The sequence below is a fragment of the Typopeltis vanoorti genome, chromosome 23 (genome assembly GCF_054136105.1).
Source record: "Typopeltis vanoorti isolate ZY-2024b chromosome 23, IOZ_Tvanoo_1.0, whole genome shotgun sequence".
NCBI classification, from domain to species: Eukaryota; Metazoa; Arthropoda; class Arachnida; order Uropygi; family Thelyphonidae; genus Typopeltis; species Typopeltis vanoorti.
Window position 1 is genome coordinate 28,932,066 of NC_143571.1, and position 14,952 is coordinate 28,947,017.

A 14,952-nucleotide genomic window follows, 5' to 3' on the forward strand; every position below is an offset into this window, starting at 1 on the left:
TTTAAATCACATGACACCTGCTATACACAGCACAGGTAAGATTTATTCTCAAGTAGAAGGCAAAAAACAGAGCTTCCAAAAGCTCAGTATTCATAATGGCTTTGGGTGGAGAGACCTGGATTGAATCCTGTCTGGGATATGAATAATTTATATAAGGTCTTTTTCAAATGAAGGCGAGTTGGCTAGTCTCATATGGAGGAGCAGTTTTTTTTCCCTCCTGAAATGCAAATTTATCATTCTGTAACTAGGTAAGCCATCCAGGAGAAAGGGCATCACTATATCCGAGGATACTTTGTAGATCTTGGATCCTAAGGACCTGATGAATGAATGAACAAGAAGGCAAAACTATTTTTTTTCTTGTTTTTTTTTATTAAGATTCTAGCTGTTTGTTTTGAAATAGCTATATACAGAATATTCTTCTTTCTATTGGGAAGAATGAATGGAGATGGCACATAATGGTATAATAACAATCACAGCATACAAAATTATATAGCACATTGGCTGCAGGTATTCAATGACAAACACCATATAAAAATATAAAGTTATATAGCAATGCATTTAAAAGGTGTGTGATAAATTACAGGAAAGTAAGCATCCTGTAATTTACTTAAATAGGTTTAAGTGATTAATTGTGCCCTTTTGCCAAGTGGTTAATGTATCCACTCTCCAACTAATAGGCTGCAGATTCAAATCCCACTAAGGGCATTGATGTTTGTTTGTCTAGTAAAAAATGAGTTTTATCATCCAGTGTGAGACCACTTTCCTGTTTATTGGAGGCCTGAAGTGGCATGAAAAAGTTCCATGTTTGGTCTCTAGAGCAGAGTTTTTATACTAAGTAAAAAATGAATAAAAATATATAAAATCAGTAAAAATAGAAAGAAATCCTTAGCCCACCCACAATACAAATGCACTATAGGAAACATATCTGCAAGTATATTCATAGATACTATAGATTACCAAATTTGATGCATAAAAAATATAGAATTTTATTCACAAACTCATATTTCATCCAACGCAACCATGGATGCTGTTAGGGAGAAAGACTTGTAACTACATCCAAAACATGAATCATAAAGAATGAGTTTGTTCCATATCCTACCTTGATAGAACATCTGAACAAATAATACAGATTCTTTGCAAATTCAATCTGTATTTCAAACTAGCTAAGAAACTGTCTTCTTTCTTACCATCTTTAAGGCCTTGCATATTGTATTCCCCCTCAATCTGTCTTCATATCCCACATTTCAAACACCAGGTACCACCATCATGAATCTTCTCTGGACTAACATATCCTCATAACCATTAAAAAACAGGTGACCAAATCTGTGCACAATAATCCGTATGAAGCCTGATCAAGACCATACATAACTTCTTTATTTCTGCATGTCAAGGTCCTCCACATCATTGTAATGGCTTCACAACTTATGCAATGCAACTCTTGAACTCTAAGTCCTTGTCTTCCACCAACCCTAGATCTCTCATCTCTTCTATCTCCTTCAAAGCTTCCCCACTAAGTGCATACTGTGCATCCCATCATTGCTTACTAAATATCAGAACCTTGCATTTTACAACACTGTATGAGTAGACAGGTTAGAGGAACTGTCAGTTCAATCTATTCAAAGGGTCTGCGATAAATTACAGAAAAGTAAACACCGGTAATTTACTTAAATACAGATGTTGTCATGTAAGACAACATCTGCTCCTCACTGTTTTCCCAATTTTGCATAACTGCAAACATAGTTTGAAGTTATGCAACAGTTGCATATATCCAGTTAAACCTACTCCAATATCATTAATATACAAGTTGAACAGGTATGGGCCCCAAAACAGACTCCTACAGCACACCACTAGTGAAATTCCTCTTTCAGGATACTGCCCCTCCCCATATACAACTTGTCTTGTTAGTCTATTATCCATTCCCATCTGTTTCAATTTATTTAACAGCTTATCAAGTGTCAATCTATCAAGTCTTTCAAAATATAAGTATACCACTGTATATGCAAATATACAGTGGTATATTTGCCGAATTGTATAATCCCAAATTGCCAGCCCATCCTCGTTCGTTCAGTATCCAAGTAGATACCCAACAGGGTGCACCACGAGAAGGTGAGGATTGGACATTACGTCAGAAGTCCTGGTCGGTTCTCTGCATTCCTTTAAAGGCTATGTGGAGGTCTTCTCTCAGTTATACAGCTTTGACCCTCAAGCACTAAGCCATCCTATCCTATTTTCTCTACATTTGAGCTCCTTATGATTTCACACTGATAAGATGAAACATGCTTATGTACTACTCACTGAATACTCCAACGATGTCCTCTGCAGAAGTTACCAATCTACCATCTTCATCCATCAGAAATAATGAGTACAGTAAGATATTAACATCTTACCATAGCCATTATTTCTTCTACTTGTGACATATTGTAAAAACTTTAGGTTTTTTTTTTTTTTTTTTTTTTTTGCCCGATTTGCTAATTTCTGCTTATACTACACTTTTGATGTCCTTGCTGAGTTAACTTCCTGATCTGCTCTTTATATTCTGCATGCATGTAACTGATTGTTGCCATTATTCATCTTATGCTGTCTCCACAGTACCTTATTCTAGATTCCATGCTTAATCCCATCATTCATCCTTTTAACATTTAACATGAAACACTTTTGGTTGAACCAGGGCTTGGAAAGTGGATGAGGTTTATGCCTTGAATTAGGGATGGTCTTCATACAAGTGAGAATAATTTCTGTAACTTCACAGCAGTTGTTTAGGGTCAGATGAGCAAAACAATAGTCAGACCAAAAGGAGGAGTAGAAATTCCAGATGTCATCCCAATCGACTCCTTTATAGTGCCAGAGGACACAAGGTTAGGTGTGTCTGGGGGAGGGCAGCCTATGAAAGAGGAGATTGTACTAGATTGTGATCAGAGTTGCCAAGAGGAGAGGTGACCTCTACAGTGAGACCTTCATCTCCAATTCAAGGCATAAACCTCATCTTTCCAAGTCTTAGTTCAACCAAAAGTATACCAAAGCAGTTTAAGGGGAAAAAAATTTAGCTTACCACATGTGGCTCACTTCAAGAACTCCAGCTTCATACTCTGCCTACGGCAAAGTATGCAGAATGTGTAAATCGGTTATCATCAGTCATCGACAGATTCAAATCTGATTTCATGAAAGCCAACAAAAAAAAACTTAACTCCTGTCCAAATTGAAGCCATGTCTTCTGGTCCCTTGCTAAGGCCATTGGATGCAACTTCTGCTCTCCTGCACTTCCATCTCTCTCTCGTAGGAGGTGATTTCCTATGAAAAGCACTATATGCTTCCATTAGTTTTTTGACAAAAAGAAATCAGGAAAATACTAAAAAACTTGGATACTAAAAAGTCGTCTGGTCCTGATGGCATCTTTCCAATTGTTCTCAAACACTGTCCTCCAGAATTAACACTCATCATCCATCATCTCTATAATCTACTACATATCTGGTATACGTATTCCAATGCATGGAAGCAATGCCATATCCATCAACCATCAAACTACAAACCAATTGCATCCTCTCAGTCCTCTTCAGAATAATGGAGAAAGTTATCAATAGCCAGCTCCTCCACTACCTAGCAACCACCAGTATGGATTACACCATTCACAGTGAACCTCACCCAAGTGGTTAATGTATCCACTCTCCAACCAATAGGCTGCAGATTCAAATCCCACTAAGGGCATTGATGTTTGTTTGTCTAGTAAAAAATGAGTTTTATCATCCAGTGTGAGACCACTTTCCTGCTTATTGGAGGCCTGAAGTGGCATGAAAAAGTTCCATGTTTGGTCTCTAGAGCAGAGGACTGGACATGTACCATGGAAAGTTTCAAAGAAACTTATGCAGTCGTCCTTGACATTTCTAAAGTCTTTGACCATGTGTGTGTGTGTGGCATCAAGGTCTGCTTAACAAATTTCCATCCTTTGTAATTGGGAGCCAGCTTTCTCTCTGGTTGTTCTCTGCAAAGTCATGGTAGATGTCTCCCTCTCTTTGAGCTTCACCATCAATGCTGGAGTGTCTCAAGGACTTGTCCCATTACCTACTCTCTTTCTCTAGTTCATAAATGACCCACTTGCAATCACCAATAATCCTATCCAAAGGTCTGCTGAAGATAGTACTCTCCATTCATCCTACTCATTTGACAAACCATGCAGTACTCTAACATCCCAGACTACAAGATCATCTACAATCAGTGCCTTAAACACTAATCTTCATAGTATCCTTCAATGGGTTAAGGGCATTCTTGTCATGTTCAATGCCACCAAAACACAATCCTGCCTTTTCTGTTGCAAAACAGATCTCAGTTCACCTACTCTTACCCTCAGTAACAAACAAATCACCAGACAAGATCAGCTATCTCTGCTTGGACTAACACTTACCTCAACTCTCTCTCCTCATAAACACATCATATCACTAGTCTTCTTAGCATTCAAGAAACTAGGCATTCCCTTTCGTTCAAAAGGCTATTTTACACTCAACCAACTCCGAACTATATACAAATCTCAAATATGCCCATGCTTAGAATACTGCTCATGTTTGGGGTGGTGCACCTAAAACTTCCCTTAAAATACTTGATGCTGTCCAGAGGCAAGCAATTAGGCTCATTGACGATCCCTTTCTTACAGATTCACTTCAATCTCTATCTCATAGGTGCAGTGTTTTAGAACTGTCTATTCTACAGTTGCTTCCATGGTCAGTGCTCCAGTAAGTGCAAATAATATTCCTTGCCTTTCAGTTGCGCCTATTAATACAAGAGCAGCAGCTGTCCTGCATCCCTTTACTGTGCAATTGCAAACACAATGAACCTGCTTCTCCTCTTGCTTCCATCCAGCTCTGTCCTCTGGAACAGCCTTCCTCATGAAGTATCCCCCCCCCCAAACATCAATAAACTTCTATCTCAGTCATCTTAACCCCCCCCCATACACACACACATAACACTGATGTGCATTAGGTCTCTTGACCTCATGTATGGGATCAACCCCCACCCCTAACTATCACATGCCATCCTATTCCCATGATGACTATTTCACTACTACTTTCAACATCCACTCTCCTTATAGCATGTTTCCCTGTCTGTCCTGACTCCTCCTCCTCCCATTTCTCTATCAGTCTTCCATTTTTCTCTCATCATTGTCTCTCTCACTACTATTCCCATTTTTCTCTCTCTCCTGATCTTTTATTTCACTTCTTACTTCCCCTGATCTCTTGGTCACAACCTCCATTGCACCTCTATCTAGCAACTGTCTCTCTAGTGGACTTGCACCAAATCCATTTTAATGTAACCCAGCACTTTTGTACAAATCCATTTTTTTTAGGTTACATAATCTGCAGAAACTTTTACAATTGTTCCTTTGAACTCTAATAGTATAACTGTGTCAACTTAGCTGTGAATGAGACAAGCTAGTAAGCACATAGCACATGCTACGACTCACTTATTATTAATGTTTTGGATCCTGTCTTTCTCCTGACAATATCCATGTTACATTGGATGAAATATATGGGAGTATCTGAATATAATGCTCTGTTTTTTCTACATGTATAAACCATATAAGCATCTATAAATATTGTAGTGAAAGGTTTAATGTAATTATAAGTATCTTCCCCAAACTGGAGAATAAAACGTATTACCATCCTTTACATCTTGGGCACCTTGGTAAAATTAATACAACTTATTAAGAGATATAACATTCAAACTTCCATCGAGCCTTATCCACTCTCCACTTCCATCATACAGATTGTATTCTCAAGATTCCTTTCTCTTACAAATTGACATATTCAATCAGACTGGAAGAGCTGCAACATCTGCTCAGATGAACATAAATTATTCAATGGAGACAAAACTTATACAGATGCAAATTTCAATCCGCAAGATTGCATTTCAATATGCCACAGCTATATAATATTTATCCTAACCTCAATAAATATGGTTGTGCCATATCACCAAAAATGAGACTTCCAAACAACAGATTCTTTACTGTGCTTTTAGAGAGCACAATTAGAATTGTAGGATTACACCATTCAGCTCAAGTCTACTATTAAATATTCTTATCTTTATGCCTTACAAGAAGCCTTAACGATGAAGATGAAATACTGGCTTGTTTAAATAAAATTTAGTGAAGTTTAACCCTTGGCTGGCCTAGTGGTTAACGTTACCGCTCTCCAGCCAAAAGGCTGCGGGTTCGAATCCCGCTGTGGGCATGGATGTTTATGATTGTCTTTGGAAAAACTAGTGGTACTGGTGATCGATGGTAGATGGTGTTGGTGTGGTTGTGGTTAGTTGTAGTTGGTGGATTGAGTGGGGGAGAGAGCTGTACCCTCCCTCAATGAGTCTATGGACTCCCTGGAGGTGTCAAATAATAATAATAATAAATGCTTCTCTCTATTAACCATGTCGCCGTCAATATGGATAAAATAAATCACTCCTCTACACTTCACATCCATCATATATTTCAATGTAATATTAATGGTATTACAATTTTAATATGCACTTTGCATCCATGGCACCATGGACGTATATATGTGTCTTCGCCGGTTAACCAAAAACATTAATGAAGACACTTGAATTTTTGAATGTTTTCTGAGAGTGATTGAGCATTATTCTGATTCCAGTTTTAGTGAACTTATAACTTGAGAATTTGTGAAGTTGAAAATGTGCACACGTTTTAACTGAATCTGAAGACCTATAAAGACATATCAACTGTAAATGTTGATAAAGTGCTTTGAAATGGGTGATCTGAAATGAATTTTTGAAACTTGCCTAATAGAACCTGCAATCAACTGAAAAAATGTTTTGACGTTTCTCGGTCTTCGAATGTGTGTGTGCGTGAACATATGTTTTGCAATATGAATTTCATAAATGAAAGATGTAATGAAGTCAAATAGTAGAGGTCATACTTATAGATGATAAGGAAAAGAAGTGCAAGTGTCATCTCAGTATCATCATCACTAATATACAAAAATGGAATTATCAGGAAAGCTTACATTAATAATCAGCAAATTCATTTATCTAGGTCTCTTTTTTGCAAGAATATTTTTTTCAAACTTATGTTAAAAACCGCAGTTGATAAGTATTATCCTGGAGTGCCTCACAGTTTAATGTATTGTAGTTTCAGTAGAGAATTTTTCAGTATGTAAGTTGCTTAAGTTACATGTTATTTGGAGCCTTCTATACATTCAATATTATTCCTTGACTGACTCAAAGTGCTGGGCAATAAGATTATGAATTCTGAGTACACCACCAACCAACTGCATCACCTCAGTCCTCTTCAGAATAATGGAGAGGATTATCAATAACAGAAATTTGTTCTTTCTGAATGGAAATACAGATGCTTTTGTATTCATTTCCTGGCCTTCTGCATATGGCACCTGCCCTACAACTAGGTAATGTCTGCATGGCATTGCAGACATTACCTAGTTGGAATGGCTATCAATGTTATTCGATAACATTGTCATTCAAATATGACAATGTTATTGAATAGTCAAACCATGAATGTGTCATTCAAACCATGAATGACTATCAAGTAAACTGCAAATGTAGAGAAGTGTATGTAGGAAAAACTGACTAATCTCTACAAATTTGTATGTACTTAGACATGTTTGTTCATACAAATTTGTAGAGATTAGTCAGTTTTTCCTACATACACTTCTCTACATTTGCAGTTTACTTGATAGTCATTCATGGTTTTCCACTTATTCCTATCTTGTGCATGTACTTTTGCATATTCTATATTCGTCTGTCATACAGAGATGTCTTAATCAGCCTCTTCTTCACTGTAGTTTTCCTGTGATGATCACATGATGATTACTTGGTATATTCCCAGAAATTTTCCAATAGGATATTTGTAAGGTGGTAACTTAAGCTATGAAATTCTGCCTACTGAAGCTATGGCCATCAAACCAAGAGCACACTGCTCTTCAACTAACAGGTTGGGGATTTAAATACCACTGTGGGCATATATGTTTGTGACTATTTATAGGTGAGAGATGAATTTCATCACCTGGTGTGAGACAGCTAACCTGTTTATTGAAGGCCTGAAATGACGTTAAAAAGTTTCATGTTAAACAGAGTTTCTGGACTATGTAAAAAATAAATTTAAAACAAAAAATGTGAAATCAATAAAATATCCTTAGTCCACCCATGATACAAATGTACTATAGGTTTATAAATAAACCTTTCATAGTTAGATGTATAAAAAAAGTTTTAATAACAGTTTGAAAAAAGTTGCAAAGAAGAAATATCTGTGTAACTCAACTATTTTTTTAATATATGTTTTTTCTAATAACTTTATGTACAGTAGTCTTGATGCAGAGAAAATAAAATTTATACCATAATTTAGTGTTGCACATTGTTATGCGAGAGAAAAAATTCTGCTACTAGTGATAGTCACAATGCCTCGTGGTAACAGAAAAAATTAGCAAACCTTAATAGACAATGGAGCTACACTGTATATCCAACCAGAGGCTAAGTTCAAAGACTACATAAAATTTTAATAAAGAGTACTTGAAAATGTTATCTGGTTATACATTTTTGGAAGGTGAGGGTGACAAAATATTTGAAGCCAAATTTGATGGAACTGAGAACATCAACAGTAGAGGAAAGAGAATGGTACTAATAACGATGCATAAATAAAAATAGTGTACAAGGAAAATGATGAATCAAATGGATTATATTGAAAAAGAAAAGGCCAGCACTACCATCATTCTGCTTAGTCCTGTATGTATTCACTAGTTTTTTCTCCTTTTTGGTCTTTAAATTTTAGTTTTCAAAATTTTCTTCTTCAAAATCTATGAGGTGCATCCAGAAAGTCAAGTCCATTCAGAATTTACTGCCAAACAAGATATAGGAGAGGACGCCTTGTGAAAGACAATTTGGTGGAAACAGTAAATATGAAAATTAATTATGGTTCCTTGCTGAAGAAAATCAACAAGCAAAATCCCTTTTCAGTTCCAGAAGACAGTGGCCATAATTTTTGACTGACAGTGCCTGTTTTCATTTTTTTTGCTTTCAGAGATGATGCCACTGCATTGATTGTTGTTTTGACTTAACATCTGTGTACAAAATCCAAATTTCGTCACCAGTCATGTTATTTTAGTAATACTCTAAAAATTTTTGAACTGATTCCACTCGATGCTGTTTCTGTGCATTGGTCAACATTTTTGGGACCCACCTGGCACACAATTTCTTACATGACCATACAGCTTTTCTGTCACAATTTCATGAATGACTGAGTGAGGAACTTATAGCAATTTAAAAGAAAGCTCTGTAATTGTGAAATGATGATTCTCATGAATTTTTGTGTTCATTCTTTCCACCAAATCATTTGTCACCACACTTGGCTGGCCACTGTGCTCTTTATCGTGAACACTGCTGAGCCCTTCTTTTAAACAATGACATCACTGTCTAACTTTATTGTCACACTCATTCCATTAGGCCCATAAACCTTACATTGTCATCGATGAATTGCTGCCTGCACTATTGTTTTCCCACTAACCTAACAAAAACTACCACATTACCACAAATCTCACAGCTGGCGGGATTATTTTTTTATCACATCACTCATTATAAATTATTAGTAGAAGACAATAAACAGTAACAGAATGAAAGTAAAATGGTCAACAGCAATGAGTCATTTTATGCTACTACCCATGCACAATCCCTCTCCTATATATTATCTAGCTATAAATTCTGAATGGACCTTACTTTCTAGACATTCCTCATATAATCCATTTGATTCATCATCCCTGTATGCTGGTTTTATTTATGCATTATCATCAACATATTCTCTTACCTGTTCTTAGTTCAATCAAGTTTGGCTCCAACTATTTTGTCATCCTCACCTTCCAAAATAAACTAGGTTGAAAACTTATATCAAAATAAATAAATAAATATTAAATGGTAACCATACATTTCGTAGGCAAGTTTCCTGTGCAATGTTGTACATTGCTTTTAAATTATCCTTCTAGTAAAGAGTAAAATTGTTGATAACAGATTAATAATATGTGAACTTAATCATGTAGTGATGTCATTGTAACCTGAATACACCTTTGAGGGTACATATCAGGAAATTGATGTGATGATTTTTTAACTTAGTCTCCAGCTGACAGCAGTTCAAATTACCTACTAGGCTTTGCTATTTTTTTCTATTATCTAGACATCAGGAGCAACACGAAACCTTAGTTTCAGAAAATCCATCTCATGTTTACTAGTCAACCTGGGTGAGTCAAGCTTTTCATATGCCAGTGTGTGTGTGCGCACACACACCTTTAGTCTGTTGTACAGTATATTCAAAAGGCATAGTGGCAGGTCCTAAAATGTGATCAACACTGGCTGGCTGAATCCATTGATCAGAATCATATTTAATTATTCTCATTTGAAAAGCGAAGATGCTATTGTCTTTGCCTGTAAGAATGGAAGGGGAAGACATTCCTGTCTTCCCCCTCCCATGCAATGTTGTACTATAAATGTGCAACATTGCTGCAGGAATGAAATTACTATACTTGCTTGCCAAGTGGAAATCTCAAAAGATAGCGAATGCATTGGTAGGCAGGAATAATAATTTAATTGCTGTAGCAATGTTGCACACGTCTTTCTTTGGTTATGTTATTCAGCCTTATCAGTTTTTGCTCACCTCATACTAGTTCTCTCTTATGTTTCTATAAAGACCCTTTATATCAACAAAACATAAAAGTGGATACTAAAACTAAAAAATATTTAACCACATCTTATATGAAAATGTTTCCAAATCTGCAAACTCAAAACATGAATGATCTCAGTGCATATTTCCCAATATATAATTTGGCAAGAAATTAGTTTGAAATTATTTTGTTAGTCAGAAACTTGCTAGTTTACACACAAACAGGCAAATTAGAGTTCACATATTAGATGTATATAACAATAGAGATTACTGCCAACAGATGGAAATGCTTGTTAAATGGCCAGTAGAAAGTCAAAGGAAAATTAGAGCCATACCATTGAATTCCAGTACCTTTTTATTTGTTACCAAATATTTGTATATTTATTGCAATGATATGCTACTCAGATTTACAAACTTCATATCATTTTCAAGATGGGAATTTACTCAACACAGAGCTAACTTTCAGAAAGGGAAAAAAAAAAAAAAAGAAAAACAAAGAAGGAAAAAAAAACTGTTGAACAAGAATACCTGCGATTCTTGGTACATTCTTATATACAGCAAGCAGCAGAAACTCCTTATGTGCAAAAATACAAAAATTCCATTTTTTAAAAAAACTAATAATTAACAAAAACTAAAGCAATGCCAAATAAAGCTTAGGATTTGAAAATAATATGAATATTTTGACTTAAACACTGACAATTTGTTTTTCTCCAAACCTAAAACCAAGAAATCTTACCTTCCAAGTTAAATCTAAGCCCCCAACGTTCTGCTTTTTGCTGAAGCCATGATTTCTCAGCCTCCAAAGAGGCCTTCCCTATAATACAACAGAATTCCATGGTCCTATTTAGTTGATTATAGATAGTAAAATGAGCATCACAGGTATTCCTGTACATTTAATAAATGTATTTATGTTTTGCTTAGAAAAAAAATAAAATCAAGGAAAAACAAACTGTTATATATATTTTTATGCATGCATAACATAACCAAATGCTACTGTCTAATCAAACCAGATTAACTACATTTTGGTTAGTCATGCAAAGTTTCATAATTTAGAAATTATAGTACATCAAATACTTATGAAACAAACAAAAATAACTAGCATACAATAACAATTTAACCCCAAAAACAATAAAATTATTACTCTCATTTAATATGAAGGGATGAAATGCCAGAGCTTCAATTTTATTTATTTATTTGTTATACATATTAAAAAAAAGTTTGAAGCTTCTTAAGACAAAAGAATTCATTTTACTTAGTAAAGATTACTATGGAGTATTAATAAGCTAAATAACTTGTTGTAAAGGCCTATTTTAACACAAATGTATACCTTCATAATATGAACTGTAACAATGACAAGTAGTCATAGTAGTAATACTGTATAAGAATATACTTCACCTGAATAAATACTTCACTCCTTTTATTTCATGAACTGGCTAATTAACCTACTGCTCTAATCGGAACAGTAGGTTAATTATTCCAGAAGTTTGGGGTATAATGATTTACAACAGCATCAGTTAGCAATTATACCCCAACCCAAGTCGGTTTTTTTTTTTTTTTTAAATATCAGCCCCACACAAGGTCATAGAACCTTCATCAAGTGCTGTAAGCAAGCGGTGAGAAAGATGGAATCTATTAACATGTTTCTTGATAAGATTGTGGTGTGGGAGAAAGCTGTTCCAAAGCATAGAGGTAGATGTAATGAAGAAAGATAACTTAGTTCAATAAGTTTGGGAGTTGAATTGTGTCTAGATGCTGACCATGGCAGCTGAACATGATTACATTAGAGGAAAGCAGAAAAATGGCAGAGACCATTTCTATAGAGCAGTACCCAGGAAAGTTACTATGTATATATAAAAAAAAAGATAATGCAGAGTCAGAGCATCTATGAGAAAGTGAGGAAAGGAATCTGTATGAGGAATCATTTATTGCCCTCTTCTGATACAAATGAGAATTCTTAGGAAGATTGTGGGTACACCATTCCAAATGGTGAGAACAATATTCTAAGATTGGGCAGGTTTGGAGTTTATAAGGTCAGATATTCAACTGGAAAGAAGTGTTTTGATACACACACACACACACACCAAATTTTTTGTAGGAAGAGGAGGCTTACATATAATGTGAGGATAGACTACTGTGTAAGTCAGCCAAAGAGAGCAACCTGATCTTAACAGGAGATCTGAATATTATCAAAGGTAGGAGAACGAAGTGAGAGCTTACTTACAAATTAGATAGGGCTGTGTTTTGACAGCACAGAAGTTCAGTATAGTTTCTTCAGTAAGGTGAAGATATTGAGTGCTTAAGTCATTGGTCATGAAAGAACTTGAAGTTTCCATCATCTGAGTACTATCATCAACAAAACTATGGTCAGGATTGAGATCAGAGAGGTCACTGATGTACAGACAGAACAGCACAGGCAAGAGAAGCATCTTGGAGTACTCCAACACAGACTGAAAAATTGATGAGAGGAAGCCATCCACATATTATGCAATGAATAACCAGAGAAGTAGATGGCAATTGAATTAACAATTGGCAGGAAGGAGATCATGAGATGGTAGCTTAGTAAGAAGACCTCTTTGGCAGACAATCAAATATCTTGGAAATATCTAGTGGCTACACACTTTACTCTAACCTCTTCATGGCCTATGTCAGAAGGTGAATACAGTCAGTGAGATGTGCTGCAGAACAAAAATTGTGTAATCCATATTAGTGATTTTTAATTATCTGATAGGTTCCAAAGTAATGAAAAAGCTGGCCACTAATGACCATTACTTCTGAGAGTATTGAGATAGGAGCAATGAGAATTGTTTTAAAACTAACTAATCTTTAGCGATAGGCAACAACGGATGGGTGTTAATTCTGAGCACAACTGGAGGTCAACATCTGAACCAAGAGACTTAATATCAAGACTACTCATGATTTTTCTGTCTTTCTAGAAAAAGATTAAAGGATGCATTCTGCAAGTAGTCTGTGTTGGAAAACAATCTGCATTGGTTATCTACACAAAAGTTGGAGGGGGAGAGGGGGAACTAATACTAAAAAGGGTCTGACTTATCTTTGTGATAGTACTATCAGGATGTAACAAGAGCAGACAGGGTTATGCTTCATAGCCTTATCAAGGATTCAGTTGCCATCTAAGCAAGATGCAAGCTTTATCCACCTCCCTTATGAAGTCTGCTTTGAATTTCCTGATGAATTTTCTAACATTTGTTTCAGGCTGTAATACAGGCTGAGAGAAGATAGAACTTTTGACTTGAGCAATTGAATATATGTTGAATTCTCATTCTGGTATTTAGGTTATGCATTGATTCTCATGCATTGTGTTGTTTCAGGAAATTGAAAACATACAGGACATAACTGAAAAATTTTAATTTTTACTTCCCATATTTTTGGCAAAGTTAAATTGGCATTTTCAGGGATTAATACACTAGTATCAAACATGTGCATGCAGGCACACTTCAATAAAAGATGGAACAGGAGAGATACAAGATTACCTAAAGTCCTATAAATATGCCACCTATTGGCTTTGGTTGATAGGCTGAATGTCTGCTGATGAGGATTTCTTGTATGAGAGGCAGTTTGATACAACCATATTTATTTAGGTTGGGATAGTTGGTAAGAACACTCAACCAAGAAGTGTTGGTTGCAAACAAATGCACCTGTGTGTATTTGTTTGATACCAGTGTATTAATCCCTGAAGATGCCAATTTAAACTTTGGCAAAATATAGGCAGTAATAATTAATTTTTTTAGTTATTATCTAACATACATTATCAATTTCCTGAAATAACACAATGCATGCCGAATTTTCACTTTCAACTGCTTTAGCACATTGTTATAATTAGGGCTCAGATAGAGGTAGAGAATATGCAGTGGAGTTGGGAATGAAGGTCATTATTCCAGTAAGGATTATTTTGGTTATTTGGTTGTACCAGGTGTTTGTTGGCTTAGGAATGTGGAAATAGTAATTCAAGCATGGAAAAGTGTAAAAATTCCAGAGTTGACCTCGCCACAGAATATGATGCTCAGATTGGTTGGGAGAAGACTGATCTGTAGAAAGAAATATGAATAATATTGAGGTCAGAGTTGAGAAGAGCAAACAATTAGCTAATTGTTGTACAAATTCATTACATAATAAGCTGTTAAAGGACAGAATGAATCTGTCATTTCAAAATATGTTTTCTTTAATTAGTAATAAACTAATAGCTTTTTTTCTTTACTCTGTGAGAATATGTAGCCAACAATTCTGAACCATTCAGCAGAGAACAGGCTATACGAATTTACTAAAATTTGAGTTGTAACTTT

The 14,952-nt window shown here is 35.6% G+C and overlaps 1 protein-coding gene across 4 annotated transcripts in view; it reads right to left on the reverse strand.

Annotated features, from left to right (window-relative positions):
* The window catches only part of RhoGAP71E (Rho GTPase activating protein at 71E), a 282,250-nt gene that overhangs the window by 24,674 nt on the left and 242,624 nt on the right, over positions 1 to 14,952 (reverse strand). For 3 of the 4 annotated variants that reach the window (XM_090412909.1, XM_090412911.1, XM_090412908.1), the window contains one exon: positions 11,388 to 11,465. The exons of the other annotated variant lie outside the window; for it this stretch is intronic. In XM_090412909.1, the coding sequence (XP_090269035.1) occupies positions 11,388 to 11,465 (78 nt within the window). The remainder of the gene's footprint in view (positions 1 to 11,387; positions 11,466 to 14,952) is intronic. 4 annotated transcript variants of the gene reach the window in all.